Source organism: Athene cunicularia (assembly GCF_003259725.1).
Source record: "Athene cunicularia isolate RWA chromosome 3 unlocalized genomic scaffold, athCun1 chr3_part1, whole genome shotgun sequence".
Lineage (NCBI taxonomy): Eukaryota > Metazoa > Chordata > Aves > Strigiformes > Strigidae > Athene > Athene cunicularia.
The window spans coordinates 29,637,709-29,662,969 of NW_020799097.1; the positions used below are offsets into that span (position 1 = coordinate 29,637,709).

Genomic DNA, 25,261 nt, shown 5'->3' on the forward strand with positions numbered 1-25,261 from the left:
GAAGTATGAACTGCACACACATTAATAAATGGACTAAAAGGTTATTTAGTTTCATTTTGGTTTTTTTTTTGTAAACATCTGTATTCTCTGCAGAAAAGCTGTTGTATAACTTATTACAAAAATATTCCCTAAGAAATTGCAACATATATTCACCTGCTTTCTGGAGTTGTAGCAAAGCGAGGAAAAGCATTTTTCCTCTTTCGAGTTGAAGAATCCTATTATTACTACAGAAAACTGTGTATATCATAGCACTAACTTTATATGGCACTGCCAACTACATCCTGCAGTCAAACTGCATATATAGTTTAGGATGAATAAACACAAAAATAGAAAATTAGAAAAAAAAAAAATCTAACATCTTAATTTATCCAGCTGTCAGAAAATGGAAAAAGTCAAGGATGAATAAAGTAATAGAATCTTTAAGTTTTGTGATACTCAAATGTTATCTAAATTATGTTTACTTTTCATAATCTTGCTGGCATCATGCAAAGAAGTGTTTCATATTCTAAAGCATTTTAGTTAACAGTGTGTCACTAGGCAAGGCTTTAATCTTTCCTAGTGAGATTAATTCAAGATTATATATATAATGAAATTTATATACTGAATACTGAAAAATGAGTTGGCAATTCAAACAATACTGTACACCAACTCTAAGTTCTAATGGGAAGTTTTCCTGAACAAAACCTCATGAAATTATGACCTCAGAGCTATATCTATAGACTAAAATATGTTTTTAAAACATATTAGTTTATCATGACCTTTTAAACAGTGGTAAATCCTACAATACAGCTTCTTCAATTGTGTTAATCTAATAGTTGTCAGTCCTTCTTGCTGGTCCTTCCTGGGGCTACAATAAATTTAGAACTTCATCTGGGTAGACTGGACTGAAGAAACAGGAGAAACGGAACAGGTGATGGAAACCATCTTGAATTTTAAATTCTGTCTTTTCCCTCTGTTGTTCCCCTTCACTAAACAGACTACAGTATAATATCAATTAGGACTTTCAGTTAGGGTCTTGGTTGTCCAAAACGTAACATTGGCAAGAAATAAATTTACAAGGGTGAAGAAATCAGAATAATAAAACCCTGCTTGGTTTTCAAAACATGAAGATCAACTCCTTGAAGTGTTCTTTCATTTTAATTACTCATTATGTGCTTCTCATTAAGACATGTTAAATCAGATCTCTCTCTTTTCTTATAGAGAACATAATGAAATAATAAAGTTCCTTTGAAAGGAAAATGAAAATATTTTCTTTGTGTAACACTGTTTACTGAGGTAATGAATCTCCTTTTACTCGGATACATTTGACCAAAGGTCAAGAGATTCTTTTGGTATGTGGATGCAATTGGTCTCTGGCATGGTATCTGCCCAGATTCATCATATTGACAGCTACACCATCAACAAAATAGCAGGAGCAGTAATTCTTTGGAGAATTTATCACTTTAAACACATGTTGATTAACTTATGATATCTCAAACAGCACAGACTCAATTGGAAGTGCAATAACTCAACCAAAGTAATAAGTTTTGTGTCGGTGTGATTGAGGCCACTTTAGTTGTAAGAGGATTACTGAACCAAAAAGTTAAAACTCTTAAGACTTGTGATTATGTTTGTCTTCTTACATACCCTTACTGAGCATTATACTCTATCACAGTTTTAAAGTCCCTCTCCTTCACTCAGAGTGACTCCCCATCCTGATCTCAAAGGAAATTCTCTGAATATATTAAATATACACACATGTGACACTGCTGACTGGAACAGTAATTTCAAAATGGGTGAAGAAACAAAATATGCCCGGGTAAAGAGAGAGAAAGTTAGAAAAATTACATACAGTAGAGTGCTTATTTATAATCTGGAAAAACCTGACAGCTTGTGAATCATGAGAGTTTAAAAGAGTGGGATATTCTTGGAGCTAAACTGGATACATTCCATGCTTTCTTGGTTTTAGCATTCCTATAAACAAGCCACCACTGGAACAGTACATTATGACCAAAGTTTAATAATTAGTTTATAAGTTAAGATTTCTCATGGGAGAAAAATCTAGAGTTTTACATGAATTTGCCATAAATAAAAAACTAATACATACCATTTTGGCTTACTTAATAAGTGGAGAAGATAAAAGTGGTGTTTTGAGTGACTATAATAGCATTAAAAATGGATCCTAGTAGTGCTGTTAATGGCACTTACACATCTAAACCTCCATATATTCCGGTGAGAGTTTTCTTATGTCTTCCTGAAACTACTTTGCATCAAATACAGCTCTTGATAACTGCCTTATTAAAGAGATATACATTTTAAGATAGAAAAGTAAATTTCAGGAGTCTTTCAAAAAAGTTGGGTGAATACAGTTGTTAGGTTCAGCATTTCCTCTCCTATTCTTTTGGGTTTAATGGTAATTGGAAAGGGAAAATTGTTTCACTTTCTGACAAACTCTTGGGAAATACCATTATTTTTAATGAAGGAATAGTTAAGTTCTCTTAAAAAACCCCTTCATTGTCATTAAGAAACAATTTGTTGACAAAGCATGTATTATATGGTAAACATTCTGCACAGTGTCTTTGCACGATAATCAATTGTGCTTCTGTGGGGTCAGGTTCTCTGATAACAAATCTGTCCAGTAACACATCTAGGGTCAGGATCTTAATGGTACGTTTTCTTGTTTGTTAAATAAAAAGACTGACCTGTCAAATTAATTTGTCTTTCAAAGACTGAAAAAGATTTGTTTTCTTTCAGTAACCTGAGTCTCGATTAGCAAGCTAAATTCAAAAGTTCTTATTTTACCAGAAGTCTTCAGACCTACTAATTTCTCAGTAATTTTTTTAAGGTAAACATGCCTTTCTTATTCTATCAGAATTCCTTTCATGATACAGACAGGAAAAACATAGATTTATCTGTCAAATAAAACATCAGAACATAATCCAGTATTTTGATACAAGTTGATTGCAAACTGACAAGAAAGAAGGATGTATACTTTTTAAGTACACTGTGGAAAAAATCCTTTTCCTTCTGGTGTATCTGTGTGCTTACTTGGGGATTTCAGTTATTATTACAGAAGATCCTATAAAACCAGAGGTGGAGTGGAAGGAATTTTTAATTCCTTCCATTTTAATACTGTCTACTATTGCATCCTACTCTAAATAGAAACACTAAAGCATATTAATTGCTGTGCTTCTAAGTACAGGACACACCACAGAATTAAAGCCTTTCAAAATACACTCACAGACATTATGAAGAGATTTTAATTATTCTGTTTTCTGTAGAGAATAAATAAATCAATTCTGATAAGAACAGCTGAACTCTGTTTATTGAAGAAATCCTTTTACATTTATTTTTTCACCATACTTTTATAAAGTCTCATTTTCAAGTATCTATAGCATATGTAGCTCAATAAGGAAAGGATATAGTTGACATTTTTGTCAATACCTTAAAAAAAACCCCAACAAACAACCCCCCCCCAAAAAAAAACCAAACCAAACCAAACCAAAAAAAACACAAAACAAAAAAACCCCCACAAAACCAAAAACCCCACAAAACCCGAAACCAATTTCAGCTATTCACTTGAAAATTATCATTCAAGTTCTAATAACAAAAGTCACTCCATGTCACACTCCAGGCTCAAAAAATGTTCACCATTTACTAAAATAAATGATTTGTTTATCTGCAATTTTACATAGTTGGTTTAAGTTCTTTGTCCAGCAAAGAGGAATAATTGTGAGGTCTTCCTATGTAATACTTCAGACTACGCAGTCCTATTGAATGCACATGCTTACTGGAAGTTAGTATCCATGGCATTTTATAATCCAAGAAAAATACCACTGGAATAGCAATTCCCTTTGTAATTCTTTTTGAAAGGAAAATTATCTTCATAGAGCATAAGGCTTGTATGGAAAGCATCATGTTAATACCTGTATTTATTGATTCCATCTTCACACGTGGCTCCATTCTGGCACTGGTTTACCCCACAGTCGTTAATATTCTCGAGGCATGTTTGTCCTGTCCACCCAAGAGCACAGACACAGTGAGTTCTCTGTTTTTCTTCATCATAGAAGCAGCTACCTCCATTTGCACATACCTGAAGATGAGAAGTACAAATACATAAAGAGGCTTTTCTCTACGTGTTGGTTTTTTTTCCCCCACATTTTAACTGAATAAGCCATTGGTAATAAATATGGTTATTTAAGGTTTTTATATTGTAATATTACAAAAGAGAGATCTCCAAGAACCGAAAATACTGAATGACATTAAATCAATACATCAATTAAATTTTTAGTTGGAAAGACGTATTTGGAATTCAATTTAACAGTGTCATTTTCATAACTAACTTTAAAATATGTTTTAGGAGGCATGACGGTGAACTAGCCTGTTATTAATTTTAATCATAATTCTGATCACAACCTATTTTTGAATCATTTTTATTTCAATATACACACACACACACATATATATATATATATATATATATATATACATATGGTCTGGGAAGACTAGGAACTTTTTTCTTTTCAACCTGCAGATACTGAAAAATTAGTAAATCTAGACTAGAACACTTTTTCTTTTAGCTTTTATTTGCTAACATTATTTAGTAAAACAGTATTTCCTGTATTCTTCAAATATTACAGAAATTTCTATGTCAGAATGCCTGCTCCCTTCTTAATTTTAGTTTAGGGTTCCCTTTCATTTCCATGAAAATTTTGTCAGTGTAAAAACAGATAATGACATTTTCATTTCAAAGCAATTAAGACCCTTCCTTCTAATCGATTGGTTTCTAAAGAAAATGGTATCTAGAAGATGAGCTAATGCAGTAGTAATTCAGTTTGATTGAGTCTGAATCTCTTTATAATGTCATTAAGAGTTGTAGTAATAACAGAGGCAGAAATCCTCTAATATTCATTTTCATTGGTTAAGTTTTTAATTGACCTTAAAATTAAGAGATTTTTTTCTATGCTCTCAGAACTGAATTTTAGACTTAACTTGGGATCCTTTTGGAATAGGAAAACTTCTTGAAGAGAAGCACTTCTCAAATAGATGCAAAGAAAACTCCCGTGTGTACAGTTTTGGAGATATTATCTTTAAAAAAAATTTGTTAATAAGTTCTTACTTTTTATTTAAACATTTCTGAAGGATTTTGTTCAGAGGCTTACTATTTTCTTAAAGCTCAAATAGGTTAAGTAAGCTTACATTAAAAAAAAAAAATCTAGGGAAAAACTTAGACAACGAAGACAAAAGTTGTATTTCAATATTGCCACAATATTATATCAGTTATATTCTTATGTTGGTTTGTTATTTTATACAGTGAAGAAGGATGTTACCCTTTAAGACTGTGCAATCTAGAGCTGCTTTAAAAAAAAAAAAAAGAAATAAAGCTATGGAAGATATTTTCAGAATCAAATTTAGTTAGCAGTTTTCTCTATCAGATTTTTATCTATGCTGTAAAATTACTTCCCTATCAATCTAAATATTGAAAAATCTAAGATAGAATATTAAGGATTTAATAAGAAATTAAGGCTAAATGCATTTATTAATCTATTGCTAAAATCAAACTAAATACCTCTACACCATGGTTTTCTAAACTTCAATCCTGCAATGTGGTTTTCTAAAGTTACTACAAACATTTATCTGTTACTTTTTGGTTGTTTTTTTTTTTAATACAAGAAATACTTTTAAATGGAAATAAATAGATACATGGACTTTTGGAAAGAGCTGTATGCTCACATCAATCTTCTTTTTATTTTTCCCAGAATAAGTCTTCTTCATATTTAGGATTATACATAGATCTTATGATTTTACAGACCTTTAACAAGGGCTCTTCTGGTCGTTCTGATCATCACACTTCTGTCTACAGCAGGTATTTTATAAACAAATCTGGTTTAATATGTGGTCTTGATAAAAACATAAAAATCACTTCCTTCTAATATTAATGAGGAAATATTATTACAGCAAGGAAAGATAATTAGTCCCTAGATTATTACATTTTGCTCTTCTCCTTTCTTCACTGCAGTAACTGAGGGAAGTAGCCTTACTATATGACTCTCATTTTCTATATATCATCTGTTGTCCATTGCTCAAGATAAGACACTGACCTAGAAGGATCTCAGTTCAATCCTTATTTCCTAACACTTCTTAAATCTTACTTTTCCTGGAATTCTCTACAGTTTGAAATAATCTGTACTTTTAATATCTCGCTCTATACACACACACACACTTTTTTTTTTTTTTTCCCAGTCATATCATTTTACTACAGTCTTCAAGCTTTATTACTGAAAAATCAATTGTATCTGGATAGTAAAAATTTTCCAAAAGTATAATTTTAGTTAATCTACCCTATGTTTTTCCTGGACTTGTAGTACATTAAGCAAGTAGATATCTTATTTTTCTTAAAAAAAAAAAAAAACACCAAAAAAACCACAAAAAAACCCAAAAAACCCAAAACATAAAAGGTCCTTCTTCATAATTTTATGGAAAGGTATGATTAATATGAAAAAAGCACTTTGACTAATTTAACTTCTTGTAGATTCAACGGTTACCTACATTGTAGATACTATTGAATGACTCCTTGTGGAGCAAATACTTAAAATACTTTGAGTGCCTATAAGGAGAACTTGATACCTTTCTTGGTCTCCAGGTCTTGATTCTGAGACTTTTGCTTCATTTTCTCCTTCCCAGCACTGAGGGGGAAGGGGTGAGAGAACAGCTGTGAACAGCCCTCCAGGCTCACACCATGACAACTAAGTATGCATTGAGCACATAGATATTTCCATTCAGGATGTTGGAATTGTGATCCTGACTGCAAATGTGACAGAATAACTTGAGATTGTTTGGCTCATAAAAAGAGGAAACCTCTTCTGAGTAAATTATGCAAGTGGAGATCAATAATCCAGTTGGACACAACATTAGTACTGTAAAGATAGACACCGAGGAGACTTTTCAGAGATGTTTCAGTTCCTAAATTGCATGGGGATTATTAATCCAAGTTGATGTGTGTCTGTTTACATTTTAAGACTGAAAATAAAACAATAATTGAAAAGTACTTTTTAACTCCTATGATTCCTTTTTAAAAACAATAACTATTTGACAGCATCTTGAAGTTCCAATAGTTACTGCTACAATTTCAAATTTTCTTAAGAAATGCTAACAGAACCTATGATTTTGTAAGATTGTTGACAGAATTCTGAAAAACTAGTGTTTTAAAGGAAGGAATAAATCTGCTTGATAGGACTTAACACAGCCACTAAACATTATCACACATCTTAGGATGCCTCCACGTTTGTGATTGTTTGGGTCACAGGTAGGCTTTTGAAGTGGAATGTGGTGGCGTTCTCATCACTTGAGGTGTCATGCTTTTGGCTGGGATAGAGTTAATTTTTGTTCTTAGTAGCTAGAATAGTGCTATATTTTGGATTCAGTGTGTGATCTGATATGAGAAGAATGCTGATAACACACTGATATTTTTAGATGTTGCTAAGAAAACAAAGACTTCCCATGTCTTACTAGTGTGCAGTTGCACAAAATGCTAGAAGGGAGCACAGCCCAAAAATGGAATATTCCATATCATATGAGGTCATACTCGGTATATAGATGGGGGCTGGCCAGGAAGTTGGAGGGGTCTCTTCTGGGACTGCAGTTTTGGAATCATATCTCCTCTGGGATCACCAGCTAGGAATGGACTGAGCATCATTCAGGGGGAGCAATTGCATTGTGTATTACTCATTTGTATATTCTATTACTATTATTGTTATTATTTTATTTTATTTTATTTCAATTATTAAATTGTTTTTATCTCAACCCATGAATCTCCTTACCTTCATACCTCCAATCCCCATCCCCCATGACCTGAGTCAAGGGAGGGTGAGTGGCTGTGTGGTTTTGGGCTCATGGCTGGGTTTAAACCACAACAGGAGGTTTTCAAGACATGATTGGACAATCTCCCTCTCCCATGAAAGGTCAGACTAGACTAGATGGTCTTTCAAGGTCCCTTCCAACCTGGGCAGTTCTGTGATTTTATGTCTCTATTATCTATGCCTAGCATGATTATTACTAGTACTCTTAGAAATTCTTTACACACTTCTGTTAATAAAAGCATGGGGTTTGTAGCATACCTCCTATATTCAAGTGAGATAGGGATATTTTTTTAATTTCTTTTGGTGTCTTCCCGAATAAGTAAGAGAATAAAAGATATAATGCAAAATTTCTAAATTTGGTCTTGTTTGAAGTCACTAATTTAAAGATGTCAATATTTTTATTTATTTGAAGGTCCTTCATAATTCTAGGTACAGGGTGGGCAGGTTTTATCCTGGTTATAAAGTTAAGTTTAGATTTTGAAATTTAAAGGAAGATATCCCCTATTTTAAGATATTCACACTTCCATTTTTATATATACCTTTTTCTTTAAATTGTAATTAAAGTAGTATTAAAACAAGATTTAATGTTTTAAATGTTGTCCTTGGAAAGAAAAAAAAAAAGCACATTAGTATCATTATACCTTTATAGAGATAAAACACTCCCAATGATTTTTATTTTTTTTTTAAATTAAGAAAATATTAAAATAGTAACATTCTTTTCAGTATATTTTGTTGAATATACAGAGGTGAAATAGCTCAGCCTAACTAAGGTAATACTGGAAATTGAAAAGAGAGAATGAAAAAAAAAATAGATACTTTCCAGCAACAAAGAATAAATAATTAAATGCTGAATTATGTAATTTACTGACAAATATAAACTTTTAATTTCAAATTATTCCTTACATTGCTTCAAAAAGAATTCAAATATTCATTTGTTTGAATAAGGCGCCTTTTTTTTTTTTTTTTTCCAATAAGGAAATATTACTTTAATGATCTATAGGCTAAGAAAATAAGTAAAACCCAAACATATAGCTCCTTTAGTTTCTATTTAGTTTCTATTCCCTTTCCCATTGGAAAATCTACTAATTATTCACATTTAGTGAATTCAAATTAAGTTTCTCATACAGTGAGTGTACATAGTTACATATATATATTATTAAAGTTTTTTCCCATATGACATTTATGATGGTCTATAAAATGTTTGTATGAATAAATTAAATATGTCTGAGGCCTTTTAAGCAAATATTACAGTAAAATGTTTTAGTAGCTCCCATCAGCATCCTTGGCACACCATCACTTCCCATCCTAAATAGCCATAATGATCATTACATCATTATGGTGTTATGCCATGTACAATAAATTTGCACTCAGTATGACACTTTAAATCATAAAAATGATAAAATTTACCAGATGCCGAACAATTTAAATATAAACCTTTGAGTCAGTACTTCAGCGTTACATTTCATATTCAGTGGTGCGTGTGTACTCATGGACTTCAAGGTGACATAAATGGTGATTGCTTCTTTGTAAACACATTGCCTGATCTGCATAATATATTTTTATGGTGAGTATATTTCAATAAAAGAATTGATTAATCCTTTGTAACACTGGTTATCATGTTTGATTAGCTGTTTGAAAGGGCTATATAGCATTGTGTACATAGCTTTACATTATCTATTATAATAAAAAAATGAAACAGTAAATACTTTATCCCATATCGAAATCTCAGTATCTCAAGGGCCTGAATCTGTAGTCCATCCTGATGTGAATGAATCCTTCCAAATCAATTATTTAACTGAAAAGGTCACTAAAGGTAAGTGAGAAGAATACAGCAAATGCATTTCTTAAAGGCATCTGGGTACACAGTGGATGGTACTTTAGCCTAAGCATTGTCAGTACCTAACTTCAAGATTTCTAGAATACCTTGAATGTACAAAAATCAGATCCATTACTATATTCTGTGAGTATTTAAGAGTAACTTGCAAGGAGAATTTTGATTTTTTTCTAACTTCATTTTCAGGTCTCATTACAGTGTACTTAGCCTTGCTTTAGATTTTATTTTTTAAATTGTTGTTGTTGTTGATTATGGCCTTTATTTTTTGTTTTAATGGAAATTAAGCTTTTGTCATTCTATCTGTTCACTGATGTACCATCAGCCTTTTGCCTAGTAACTTTTAAACACTTCAAGGAAATTTTGCCTTAAGTTCCTAAAAGATTCATAACATAGCGGGAGCAAGTACGGGACAGAAGGAGACATGAGAGAGTAAACCTATAAAAACCGACAGGTAGAGCTCAGACTTTACACAGTTTGTTGGACAATGACCAGACTAGTCACATCATACACTTTTGGATGTGCATGTTACACAGGAAAGAGGAAGGTTACCATAAGAATATATCAAGAATGAGTATTGTGTTTGGGAAACCCATGGGAAATGAGCCTTCATCAGCTCACTGCTCTTAGAATAACTTGTTTGATTTCCCAAAACCACTGGGGGGAACATATCACTTTATCCTACCTCTGTGTTTCCAATGCATGGTGATAAACACGTGTAATTAAGTCCATGAGATTTATCCATACACAGTGCTCCTGGGGCACAGCTTATATTGTAGAATAGGCAGGCGTCAATATCCAGTTCACATCTTTCACCTTCAAATCCTGCACCACAAAGAGAATGTTTAATCACAGTTCATTCAGAATATTGACAATATGTCTGTTCAGAGTGTTAGCAGTTAATACCACTCTACTAGAGTAATTTGGCAGTTTTATTTCCTAAACAAAGCGAAAAAGTGGGTTTCTTTATAAAAATGTTAATTGCATACATTGAGATATATTATTATTTTTCTGTTGCTATTTCTTAAGCTTAAATATTTGGTCAACGTGTTCTTTGTTCTGTTTTGAAAATAACTTTCCAGCAACTTACCTATAGGGCAACGACACTTAAAATGATCTTCATAGCCAACACATGTTCCTCCATTTTCACATGAACTGGAACCACAGCTATCAACTTTCACCTCGCAGAATTCTCCTGTGGTTGAAAAAAAAAATGGTTAAGAATTAATATAATGTTATTTAAAAACCTTATGAACCACATTACTGAGATTGGTAAAATAACTATTGTCTTAAATAATCTTTCTGGAAATTAAAGACTTGTGTAAGTTTCCAGCCTTCTTTCTCTTCATTTATATATATTAAAAAAAAAAAAAAGAAAAAAAGTCATGGTATTAAAAAATGGTCAAAAATCTCTTTCAGCATTTAAAAACAATTTCAGATGCAATCAAATAGGCATATGGAGTGAAGAGGGAGGATTTTCTCTGGAAATAATTATCTGAAATGCAGGTAATACCTTTGCATTTTCTTATACTTTTTACTGATGCTTGAGTCAACACTGATCTCTTCTCAATACTGTTGGTTTTATTATGTACATATTTCGTCCCTTCCACACTCCATTTTGTCTAGGAAAAATCTAGTCCACATTTGTCTGAGGTAACCTTTCATGTCATTCCACTGAACAATTACTTGCTCATTTAGCTGAAGACTTTCTTTTTTAGCTCAGCAGGAAGATATAACTGAACTTGCAACTGGACAGTTCTGAAAAAAAATGTACTGAAGAGAAATATATCTCTGGCAATGTGATAAGAGTAAATAAGGAAGACTGTCATTTTTACCTTTACTCTTGGAAAAACAGGAGATTTGAAAAAAAAAAAAAAACAACAAACATTAATATTTTCTCCTTATTCTTTTTGGTACTGAAAACAATATAATGAATCCTGTGTAAAGTTTCTTGAGGCTTTTTTGTTGTTGTTGTTATTGGTGTGCTGCTGTTCCTTTTTCTATGATTTTTTTTTTTTAATTTACTATTTCTACAGCAGGAGTTCAGTAATATTTTCCTTTTTTTTTTTTTTTTTTTCAATTTTAGAAAACATAAAGAATAGAGAAATGAAAAGTGAAACAATCTTTACTGTTTTGAAAACTAGGAGAAGGTGGAGAAGTTTTGAAAAGTGTCAAATAATAATACTGCAGAAAAGAAAATAAGAACAGATTAATGATATTTTTACCATGAACTACTTATAAACAGTGTCACTCAGTGGCTTAAGAAAAAAAATGCAAGAAACGGCTGTTCAGGAAAAAAATGTTTGGAAGAGATGTACAAGAATTTGGGATGATTTCTTTAATCAGAAAATATGTTCTATGAAACGTTGTGTCAAAAGTTCTATTTGAAATTATTCACATGGAAAAAAAGTTCTATTTGAAATTATTCACATGGAAAAAAAATAGTTTTACTTCAAATACTGAAATTGGGTTTGAATTTTTAATCAGCTCTTCTTTTGACCTAAAGCCAGAGATATCAGGAGAACATGAAATAATAGTATAAAATTTGGTAAGAAAATTAGTTTCTCTGTTTCAGCAAAGCATTTCTGCCAATTTAATTCCCTTTAGTCCATTCCTAATAGAAAACATTTAGGCTTCAGGAAACATACACTGTATCTTTTAATATACTGGAATGGAGTGTCAAACTAAGACCTAAAGACTGCTTTGGATGGACTTCTATAAATGTAAACAGGAATATACTTGTTAAAGCCTTAATGATGTGATTTATTGGCCCGAAAACTGTGTCTTGAGTCAGCAGGTGTTGAACTACATGTACAATCTCATGTATTTACAGAGAGGTTGACCAGTATGCTATACAGGCTTTTAATGTTTATTTTGTCCCTTTGCACCTCAGCCAAAAATAGCCCAGTGTTAACATATATAAATTTTTCAGCAGCCCATAGTATGTTTTCCTGTAAATTATAAAGCTTATTGAGTTAGGAATACTTTTTAAAATTATTACTGTAAAATTTTAAAAATACATAAACAAAGGAAATGAGATACTTCTTGCTGTTTATTATTACAACATAATATGTAATATTACATGGGCAACTATGGACAACTTGACCTTAAATTTGCAAGACTCTCATTTGGTCACTTTTCATTGACACTATATGGATCTGTATCTCTGAGGAGATACCATTATGATTAAGATTTTCAGAAAGCCATGCTGTGAGCCAGGACAAGAGTTATAAAATGTAACTGTGTAATATCGGTTGGAAAAAAAGACATGCTAAAAAATAAATAAATATTTTAAATATAAAATCAAGTAATTGTATTGAGGAAGTTGCTATCTCCTAGGAAATATGTGTGTGGGGTTTTTTTTGTTTTTTTTTGTTTTTTTTTGTTTTTTTTTTTTTTTTTTTTTTTTTTTTTTGTTTTTTTTTTTTTTTCCTAATGACATCTGGAATGCAAAAGTGGGGGGAAAAATAATCTGGGCATAAACTTCAATTCCACAGGTATTTTGGATGCATTTTTTTCATATTTATTCATGAGGGTGGAATTGTCTTGTCCAAGAAACCCTTATGAATAAATATTATTGCAATCAAAAAGGCTTAAAGAATTATTTTGCTATAAATCCAAAATTCTTATAACAGCTATATCCTTTAAGTGAACTTTGCAACTCTTCCTTGCCACAATGAGGTCAAGAAAGCATAGTAACTCCAAACTGTTATAAAATTTATTAGAATCTGAATACTGCTGAGAAATGCATAATTTATGGTATTAAGATCTGATTAAGTGTTGAATGTATGCCAGGAGAGATCTCCACAGTAATCCACTTAGGTTTTAATGCCTAATTATCACTTCATAGTGAGTGAGGGCTGACTAATTGAGAAGTGCAATACTTAAAGAACTCAAGATTTTTGTGCACAATTAAGCATGCTGTTCTTCTAACAGGAATTCAGCAGGTACAAGGTACAAAGGAAAAAAATAAGGAAAAAATGAGAGGGAGGGAAAATAATTTGACTAGAGTTTATTGCTGTATTGTTTGTTTTTAAAAATGACCTCATCCTTTTTTTTTTTTTTTTTTTTTAACTACAAATTCTATGCTCAAGATAGTGAAATAAAATATGACCGTAAATGGTCACAAACTGAAGTCTGGTTTTGACACATGAATATCAAGAAACATTTTTTTACTGAAAGGGTGACCGAGTGCTAGAAAAGGTTGTCCAGATTGGTGGTGGAATCTCTATCCCTGAGATATTCAAAATCCATCTGGACATGGTCCTGGGCAAGCTGCTCTAGGGGACCCTGCTTGAGCACGGGAGTTGGACAAGATGACCTCCAGAAGTTCCTTTTCAACATCAACCATTCTGTGATATTATGATTCTGTGTTTCATAGAATTATAGAATATCTCTATATGAAAGGATCATCGAGTCCAACTCCTTGCTCCTCACTGGATTATCTAAAACTAAACCTTGAACTCTGACAGGCATGGTGCCATAACCACTCTCTTAGGGAGTCTATTCCACGGACCAGTCACCCTCTCAGTGAAGAACCTTTTCCTAATGTCCAATCTGACCTTCCCCTGACAGCTTCATTTCTTTTCCTCATGTCCTATTGCTGGTCACCAGAGAGAGATCAGCACCTCCCCCTCCACTGCCTTCCTTGAGGAAGTTGTAGATTGTGATGAGGTCACTCCTTAGCCTTCTCCAAGCTATACAAACTAAATGACCTCAGATGCTCCTCGTAAGTCTTGCCCTCAAGACCTTTCAGCATCTTGGTCATCCTCCTTTGAACACACTCTAATAGTCTGATGTCATATCAAGGCACCCAAAACTGCACATAGTACTTGAGGTGAGGCTGTCCCAGTTCTGTGTAGAGTGGGTTGTCCCTTTTGGTGCCATTTACTTATATTTGACTTGCCATCTACCCAGAACCCCAAATTTCTTTCTGTGGGGCTGCTCTGCAACCTCTTATCCCCCAGTTTCTACATATAACCAGGATTGCCCTATCCCAGGTGGAGAATCTGGCAATTCAATACTCTTCAGATCTTGAAGATAGGGTTGGCATTTAAGTTTTTTCAGCCAGAGACCTCATCAGCTTACCATAACTTCTCAAAGATGATAGTGATGTCACAATGACATTGGCCAGTTTCCTCAGCACCCTTTGGTATATCTCTTCTGGTCTCAGATGTACATGTCTGATGTACTTATGTGATCCTAACAGCATCCTCTCTTACTGTGTGAAATTATAAATTCCCAGACTTTGTCTGCTACTAGGTTCAAGGAGCAGGAAGGCACCTGAGCACATGCACCTGTGAAAACCGAGGCATTAAAAGCAATTTACTTTCCATGGTACTCACTGCCCCATTGAGGAGAGGGCCCTTATTTTCCTTATATTTTCTTTTTCTACCAATGTACTTATAGAAAACTTTATTTTCCTTCCTGTTTCTTGCTAGTTTCATCTCCAGCTGATCTTTAGCTTTTCTAACTCCATCCATGCACACTCAGGTAATGTCTCTATATTTGTCTCAAACAGCCCATCTCCACTTCCATTTCCTGTGTACTATGGAATGACTTTTTACTACATTAGTATACTAAACTCCAAAGAGTATACCTTACTTCTCATCTGTGTTTGTTAGCTTGGAATCCATGATGCACTAAAGAAACTACGTAACTCTGGCGTTGGTATCAGCCAGCTAAGAAGAAGATAAACTAACATACATCTGTACCTGATTGTGGTGGTTTGACCTTGGCTTAATGCCAGGTACCCACCATGTCACTCTATCACTTTCTCCCCCTTCCCCTTATTTTCCTCAACAGGGCAAAGAGAGGAAAGAAAATAAGATAGGAAAAAACCCCAGCCCTTGTGGGTAAAACCCAAGCAGTTTTAACATAAGCAAAGCAAAGCAAAGGTCTGCACGTGGAAGCAAATAAAAATAAAAGAGATTTACTCTCTACTTCCCATGAAGAGGCGATGTCGGGCCTTCTCAGGATCAGGGCTCCCATACACATAGTGGTTGTCTCGGAGGACCAAGGGTGACCCCACCCCCTTCCTCCTTTCTCCCAGCTTTATCCTGAGCAGACGTCACATGGTCTGGAATATCCCTTTGGTCAGTTCGGGTCAGTTGTCCTGGCTGTGTCCCCTCCCAAGATCTTGCCCACCCCGTCCTACTTGGGGTGGCGGGAAATGTCGGAAAGAGCCTTGGTGCTGTGTAAGCCCTGCTCAGCAGTAGCCACAACACCAGGGTGCTACCAACACCCTGCCAGCTCCCAACATAAAACACAGCACCTGAGGGCTGCTACAGGGGAAAACCAATTCCAGATCAGCCAGACATTACACTGATAAATAATAACACATAACCAAATCTGGGGTCTTTTCATCTAAGAACTCTAAAGGGACTAAAATATGACATGGCTGAAGTACTGTCAGTAGCATATGAGCAATCATTTAAATTTACTTTTGGACCAGAAGAAGGAAAGGTGGCAAATGCAATACAAATTCTGAAAGGAAACATGAGGGGTTTTACCAAGTAGCCTTGCAATACAACACTGCCACTGCTAGGAATAGGCCATGAGCTTTCCACTGAATTTACAAGGCCTTAGGACTGAGGCTCATCAGGTTTGATCTGTCTTTCCTGGAGTGATGTTTTACTTGGCTTACCTGTAACACCAGTTTTTTTCTTCTAATATGCTTTACTTGTGTTTATCTTTGTATGGTACAACCATAGTTTTATACAGATAGTAGTAACAAGTAGTTATTCTATACAGGATGAGATTTATACAAAGAAAATACATAAAGAAATACAGAGCTGGTACAACAGAGGCCCTGCGGTGTGGAGACACAGGATTCCATGTGAGGAACACAGGCATGGAATTATAAGAGATGGGGCACAGGTTTGGCATTGGAGACCCCATGGCTATAAACAATGATCAGTTAAAGAACGCAGACCTAGAGCTGGACAAAACTGGTCTTAAAGATTAAAAAAAAAAAAAAAAAAAAAAAAAAAAAAAAAAAAATTTAATATACATTAGAAGCACAATAAAAAGTAAATTTATCTACAAAATAGACTGAAGCCCAGTGAAGAAAAAGTCTAAAAGAATTTTAGCAGACATATAGAAATGATTCCAAGTGGATCCTAGAGAGATGAAGAAGAAACCACCAGTATGAATATCATAGTTGTCCCAGTGAAGGACTCTAACACTGTCCCCAACACCACCACTATTCAACCACTGACCTTAAGACCTGGAGGAGGGGGGAGAGAGGTGAATATAATGTCATGAAAAGGGGCAGAAATTAAAATTTGTGTAAGTCCCAATTTAGACTACATTTTAATTAATTTTCTGTAGTGATTATATATGGCCCAATAATGATTAAGTTTTTAATATTTTGGTTACATTGCCAGTAAATTACATGTACATACGGTGTGCTTCTCCCTTTCCCATAACCAAGGTTTTGAGGATAAAAGAATCAGCTAGAGATGTATGTACTAGTAAGTCGAGATGTATGTATCAGTAAGTCTGATTTTACCAAATAACTTCCTGAAGGTCCTTATAAAGAATATAGCTTGCAGTTGCCTTACATATTGCAGTGTGAAAAGGCAGCACTTCTAATAAGAGTGTTTAATTTTTAAGTGACCCAAACATTTTAAGCTCTAAAATCATAATTGACATTACTTAGGACTTTAGTGGCACTTGTAGTTGCTAGAGGTATTTTTAGTTTTATGTGATCTGCTTTGGTCTATTTTTGCACTTCTCTCCTTATCTTTTTTTTTTATAAACTATGTAACTAAACAACCAGTATGTAGTTATAAGACCCATGTAGATTTAGTGTATATGTACACACATGTGCACATGCAGATATACACACAGACCCATTACTTTTTAACCATTTAAACCAAAAAGCTAGTAGGAACATTAAAAAATATATTCTTTGGCAGGGCATGGGCTGTTAAGAGTCAACTTTTGAAATGTGGGCCTTCGCATTCATGCCATTGCATTTACAGGCCATGAAAAGCTCTTCACTTCTGAAGCGTGGCTTATCTTATCCTGTTCTATGTACAAAATAGATTAGATGAGTGGAGTCTTTAAAATTCTCATATATTTCCAAAGAACCGGCAGAGAGCACAGAGTGTCAAGCCAGGTATAGATATTTACATGTTGGCACCTAAAATTTAGCCATGTTTTATCCCACTTACAGGAACTTTACATTTAATTATTTTAAAAGACAATAAATCCACTCACAGTAATATTTATTGGACCCACTAGAAGTTGGAAAATAGGTTTTCATGGATTCTGAATATTTCCTCATTTCCATTTGGAGTTTTGTAGAACTGTGCAGTAAATATATTCTTAGAGATGTCTGGGCATAATAATTAATCTTTGTGCTTTTTGAACTAAAGTAGTATCAGTGAATGAGAAAATAATTTTAAAAAAGCAGAAATAAAGAACTGATCTGTCAATTCACACATGGAGGTGTTAAAAGCTTCTGACTGACTGTAACTCAGACACTTGAACAATTACTCGGGTTTGACATTAGAATTTGAAAGTTCTATTATAGGCTACATGAAAAATCTGTCCTTAATAAACTAGCTATCATAAATATTAAAATGAAGATTTACTTAAAATCAGAATATATATATTTTTTCAGTCCTCTTAGAATAAAATATAAATGTATAATGATTAAAAAAAAAAAAAAAAAAAAAAAAAAAAAAAAAAAAGAAAAAAAAGAAACATATAATTCATCCCAGTGGTGGAGATATATTTGTTATAGGTGGGTCGAGGATTCTTACAACTGGATAAACTCCACTGACTATAGATGAAATCTAGACAACCTGTTTAAACTAAATTTTTAACTTTAAAATTACTAAAGATACATCATACTGAATTAGTTCATTTGTTGACTATCACTACCTCTATCCCAATATTTAAGAAAAAAATAATGAATTAATGATACAGCCATCTGAAATGGCAGTTGGTTTCAGAATGTACATATTTACAGTGGTGTTCGGAAAATAATTTATGAATATTATTTTTTGGCAAAATTTGCATTTCTAATGATAATTTCACAGACTCACAGAATCAACTAGGTTGGAAAGGACCTTGAAGATCACCTAGTCCAACCAGTAACCTAACACTGATCATTCCCAACTACACCAGATCCCTCAGCGCTATGTCGACCCGACTCTAAGACACCTCCAGGGATGGGGACTCCACCACTGCCCTGGGCAGCCCATTCCAACACCTAACAACCCGTTCTGTAAATAAATGCTTCCTGATATCTAGTCTGAACTTTCCCTGGTGCAACTTGAGGCCATTCCCTCTTGTCCTGTTGCTTACTATTTGGTTAAAGAGGCTCACCTCCAGCTCTCTGCAGCCTCCTTTCAGGGAGCTGTAGAGGGCGATGAGGTCTCCCCTCAGCCTCCTCTTCTCCAGACTAAACACCCCCAGTTCCCTCAGCCGCTCCCCGTACGACCTGTGCTCCAGACCCTGCACCAGCTTCGTTGCCCTTCTCTGGACACGCTCGAGTCATTCAATGTCCTTTTTGGAGTGAGGGGCCCAAAACTGAACACAGGAATCGAGGGGCGGCCTCACCAGTGCCGAGTACAGGGGTCAGATCCCTTCCCTGTCCCTGCTGGCCACGCTATTGCTGACACAAGCCAGGATGCCATTGGCCTTCTTGGCCACCTGGGCACACTGCTGGCTCCTGTTCAGCCAGCTGTCAATCAACCCCCCCCAGGTCCCTCTCTGACTGGCAGCTCTCCAGCCACTCCTCCCCAAGCCTGTGGCGCTGCTGGGGGTTGTTGTGGACCAAGGGCAGCCCCTGGCATTTGGCCTCATTGAAACTCCTCCAGTTGGCCTCAGCCCATGGCTCCAGCCTGTCCAGGTCTCTCTGCAGAGCCTCCCTGCCCTCGAGCAGATCAACACTCCCACCCAACTTGGGGTCATCTGCAAACTGACTGAGGGTGCACTCGATCCCCTCGTCTAGATCATCAATAAAGATGTTAAACGGGAGTGGCCCCAACACCGAGCCCTGGGGGACACCACTTATGACCGGCCACCAACTGGATTTAACACCGTTTACCACAACTCTTTGGGCCCGGCCATCCAGACAGTTTTTTACCCAGCAAAGCGTGTGCCCATCCAATCCTCAATCAGCCAGTTTCACCAGGAGAATGCTGTGGGAAACGGTGTCAAAGGCCTTACTAAAGTCAAGGTAAACAACATCCACAGCCTTTCCCTCACCCAATAAGCAGGTTGCTCTGTTATAGAAGATCACATAAAGGACCTGTCTTTCATAAACCCATGCTGACTGGGCCTGAGCATCTGGTTGTCCTGCACGTGCTATGTGATGGTACTCAGGATGAGCTGCTCCATCAGCTTCCCAGGTACCGAAGTCAAGCTGACAGGCCTGTAATTTTCCGGATCATCATTCCGGCTGTTTTTATCGATGGATGTCACATTGGCCAATTTCCAATCTGTCAGGACCTCCCCAGTCAGCCAGGACTGCTGGTAAATGGCGGAAAGCGGCTTGTCGAGCACCTCAGCCAGCTCCTTCAGCACCCTCGGGTGTATCCCATCTGGTCCCAAAATTTCTCGCATACTTACAAAACTCTTTCTATCTCCATTTTAGGATAGTGTTTCACAAATCTCTGTGAAGAAGAGTTATTCTTCTGAGAGGAAGGGATTATAGAGGGTAAACCTGAGAAAATTGTGATAATTTGTACTGACACAGTTTTTCTAAGTAAGATCTAAAGGGGATAGTTTCCATTAGCTCCTGAAAAATGAGAATTTGCTGGGGTTGGAGATAACAGTTCTGAGACTGGAACTCATCTTTTACTAAATCGTTTAGGTGAAAGATATTAGGCACATTTACACCATACATTGGACCAGTGTTCTAGAAAGGTATTTCCCCTCTTATGAAAACTGCATAACTTTTTTAACACAGGGACACATGTGTCCAAATAAGTGAGAGCAGCCAAAGTGGAATGCATATATTCACTAAATACTGCCCCAGCTTCATAGGCTTAGGGTATCCAAACTTTAAAACAAACATTTTCTAGTTCAAGTGAACTGTAGTATACTTATTCTCAAATTTTAGTAGATAGCATCTTTTTATTTACATAGAGCTGGATTTAAACCTTTTTGAAAAAATCAGAAAGACTCGCACTGGCCACAGTCAACTTATGACTTATCCCTGTTGTCTACTGCTGCATGAATTATAAACATGGGCAGATATTCTCAGATGTTAAATATGAAGTTAAAATTTCACCTTCTCCTGTTTTGGAATGAAATGAATCATTCAAAGACTCTTAAGAATAGTGTCTCCCGAAAGTTCCTCTGTAACTGTTTTAGCTTAGTCTTTTAGCTGAGCTACTTTTTACAGAATGTCTTTAAATTTGTTTGAGATGTATTTTATTAACCTTGGCTCTTAAATGAACTCATTATTCTGGAACATACAATATGACTTTTGACCATCTAATAGATTATCTGTCCTTTGTTTCAGCTGTCTCCAGGATTTAGCTGGAAAGCTGGTCTTAAAGATTCAGCCCTTGGAAAAGTCCTTTGAAGACCTCTCTTTTAAATAGTCTCTTATTCTCTTGTGAGAGTTTGCTTGTTTTGTTGCCAAAGTGCCCTTCATATGTGCCACTAAAAAATCTGGTGCATAAAAAAACCCCACCAGGATACTAGAAGGATATGCAAAACATTTTTCATGCCTGTAACAGAGAAAATTCAAATTCCTCCAGTTATATCTTCTTTCACTCTTCTTTAAGCTCTTCCTTGAATGAAGGGAATCCATCAAATCATCATATGTGAAATATGAAGAAATCCACAACAAAGACTCACAGAGTCACTCCAGAGAGAGGGAACATTCCAGAATCAGCATCTTACCCAGGCTGGATAAACACCACCATCCTTGCAGGTCCCTCTGCCCTCTGGAAGAGGCACAAATGTCACACCTGGAATTCCAGAAAGCTGATGGTATTTCTAAGTTTTATAAAAATTCCTTGGCAAATTGAGTCTAATTTTTTAGACAGAATAATTCTGAATTGGAACAGGATGAGATAACTTATAAACATGCAGCAAAGATGAATATCAGTGTTCTTGGACTGCAGTCCAAATTTGAAAGTTGCCCCAAAGACTGATCATATTATAATTTGGTTTGGAAGGGACCTTTAAAGATCATCCAGTCCAACCTCCCTGAAATGAGCAGGGACATCTTCCACTAGATCAGGTTGCTCAAAGCCCTGTCAAGCCTGAATGTTTCCAGGGATGGGACATCTACCACCTTTCTGGGCAACCTGTTCCAGTGTTTTACCACTCTCATTATAAAAAATTTCTTCCTTATACCTAGTCTAAATCTATCCTCTTTTAGTTTAAAATCGTTACCCATTGTCTTTTTGCTACAGACCCTGCTAAAAAGTTTGTCCCTATTTTTCCTATAAGCTCCCTTTAAGTACTGAAAGGCTGCAATAAAGTGTCCTCAGCGCCTTCTCTTCCATAGGCTGAACAACCCCAACTCTCTCAGCATTTCCTCACAGGAGAGTTGCCCCAGCCTCTGTATCATCTTCATGGCCCTCGTCTGGACCTGCTCCAATGGGTCCCTGTCTTTCCTGTGCTGAGGGCTCCAGAGCTGGACGCAGTACTCTGTGATGTTCATTTTAATGCTATTTAATGTTCTTATTAATGATCTGGAAAGGAGATTAAACAAAACTTTAATCACATACAGAGTTTATACCAAATTGGTGGCAAATACTGAGGAGAAATGAGTAATACAAACAGATCTAAAGAGGTTAAATATTTTGAAGGAATAGATTTTAAAATTGAGATATGTCTCAGGACATAGAAATTGAAGCAAGTATATTTCAGAAAAAGAAAATCTGAACTATTCAGAGAGAGTACCAGAGTAAAGACTGAAGTACAGAAGCTGTTGCTGAATGTAAGTTTCCAGTGTAATACAGGTTAAAAAGAAAGCAGAGAGGTCTTACAGTGCCTAGGAAGACTGTTTATGTCACGGGAAAAATATACATAAATAGCAGACATCAATAGCACAGACAAAGCCATGCCTTAATTCTGTCACATTGTAGTATTGTATACAGTATTTCAACAGAATCGGGTTTTGGGTTTCTTTTTAGAAGAAACAATACTGAACACAAGCTTGTGAATTAGAAGAAAACCTCGAAGATTTAATATATATCTTTGCATAATCCTAGCCTCAGTGGAGATACAATGAACTATGACAGCTAATGATGTGGTGCATTGTGTCTGAGAAAAAGTAAGCAATTAAGTAATTAAGATTAATCATAATTATGCACATTTTGAAGAGGAAGGTCAATGTTCAGGCTGGTATAAGAATACTGTGGTGGATTGGTTTAATTGAACATGGTAAAACAGGTAACTGTTTTTCTTAATAATGATTTCTACATAGTTTCATTCATGATAATTACTTCAGAAACACTAAATTCCCGTTTGAATGCTTTCACTACACAGAAAGACTTCAGGAGATAAAAGATGTAAGAGTAAATTTTTTTAAAGAAATAAAATAGAGCTATGAAGATCAGTTGTGTAACAAAACCAGTACCTAGGTCTACATGATAGTGATGCTCATCTCTCCAATGCATTTTCTATTTTAAACATGCTGTATTTACATCCACACTACACACTTTATCATGTATTAAACCCATTAGTGTCATAGGTGATTTTATAGTCCTGTCAACAATTTTTGTACCTAGGTAAGATCTGAAATGCTGTTTTGGGTGAGATAATCCACACAGACTCAGCTGAGAAGCAGAAAAAATGTCTCTATGGCTATTATAGATAATCAACTTTTAAAAGCACTTCAAACAACTTATTCTGAAGGCTTTTTGACTAAATTTACATAAAAGACATATTCTCCTCCTGTTTCTTGTTGATGATTTGATGATTTTTTTTGGGGGGTAATATAGACCTATTTGAATGTACACCATCTCTCCAGCTGCCTCTGAATGCTTAAAGAAAACTGCAAATTCCTAGTTTCCCTTGTCACTTACAGCAGATTTATATGTTGGGTAATGAGAGTGAATAGTGCACTGGTGTTCTCTGTTGAGAGACTTACGAAACTATCCATGGAGAAAACACCTTAAATTCCTTTAAGCTTTTACTCTGAATGAGTAAACAAGGAAAGTATAGACATGGATAAATATAAAGCCAGAAAAGACAGACAAGCTAATGCAAATTAGCAGAGTTCTGGAAACTCTGTGAGAGTAAATTTAAGAGTTGTGTGTCTTAGTAAAATGAGCCATAGTAGGCTGGTAGGAAGTGGAAAACAAGAGAAGAAAGTAGTTTGTTTTGTATTCACCTGACTTTGAAGAGACTTTCACATGAACACACTGTGATTAAGAAACACTCCCACTATGTCTCTTCATGAAAATGTTATACTTCTAAATACTGTCAGTGGTGTAGAGTACCACTCTGGTTTGAGTCCTAGTCTAATATTCCCACAAAGTAAAACGTCAAGGATCTTGTACTTTGCTTAAAAAAAGGGAAAAGTTTGACAGAGGTGGGTGAAAGTGTTGGAGTTCATGAGCAGATGTAGTTATTTTATATCTCAAGTTTAAGGGCACATTTTTAAGGAAGTCCTTCAGTTGAGAACTTTACTAATTATTTACTTAGAAATTCATAGACTGATACGTTTCTTAACAAACTACAGCATCTTTAAGTTAACCGTGTCATAAATAACTATTCTCGACAGAGAAAAATCCTATCAAAATTGTTCCTTATTCATATGGGCCAAATACATTCACTGTACAGTGACTTAAACCAGAAAATCAAATACTAAGAAAATTGAACATATTCATAAATATCCCCATGCATTCTGAACATTTTATTCCATTTTAGAGGCTGCTAGAACTTAAATACTATTATATTTCTCTTTGAAATATCAGGTAGAATATTTTTATAGTCTTTTGGCTTTTCATGCAATTGATGCATGCCAAAGGAAAAAAAAAAAAAAAAGTTTTTCTATCATGAAAATTTAAGTGGTCTTAATATTTTTTGTGGAAATCAAGACCTGAGAAAAGTCAAGGATGTTACATCAGACATCAGCCCTCGCTTAGTGTTCTTTTGTTTATCAGTTTCAAATTAAATATTATACCTGTATGGTTTAAAGTGTTCTTTCTATTTTTGCATTGCTTACTTCTCTATCCTTTTATCTCTATATACATTGGAATGCTCCAGATGGAGAGGAATTGTGTTTTCATGTAATCCATCTTGCTATCTTAGGTGAGAGATCTTTATAAAGACCCATGCCCTAGCTAAAATCATTTGCCTTCCACCCTAAATGATGTTATTCAGCCACACCTTCTAAAAGACATTTTAAAGAGCAGGGAACATTTCTAGTCATCTGCTGAAGAGTGTTAGAGATTGAACTATTTTTGTTGTTATTTTTGCTTTCTGTCAGTTATCACTGAAAGTTCTTTAGCAGAAAATTGAATCCTCTGAAAAGCAACAAGCTGCTCCTTTTTTCTTCATTTAATGAAGATAAATATTCCGAGTGAATTCTTCTAGTAATACCTAGCAAGTGACTTCTTTTATTCCATTATTTCAGCCTATGGTCATTGATGTTTGGAAT

At 35.1% G+C, this 25,261-nt stretch overlaps 1 protein-coding gene across 2 annotated transcripts in view; it reads right to left on the reverse strand.

The window, feature by feature from the left end:
* The window catches only part of EYS (eyes shut homolog), a 1,023,641-nt gene that overhangs the window by 777,719 nt on the left and 220,661 nt on the right, over positions 1 to 25,261 (reverse strand). For both annotated transcript variants that reach the window (XM_026844748.1, XM_026844747.1), the window contains 3 exons: positions 10,760 to 10,864; positions 10,355 to 10,494; positions 3,906 to 4,072 (listed from right to left, as the gene is read on the reverse strand). In XM_026844748.1, the coding sequence (XP_026700549.1) occupies positions 3,906 to 4,072; positions 10,355 to 10,494; positions 10,760 to 10,864 (412 nt within the window). The remainder of the gene's footprint in view (positions 1 to 3,905; positions 4,073 to 10,354; positions 10,495 to 10,759; positions 10,865 to 25,261) is intronic.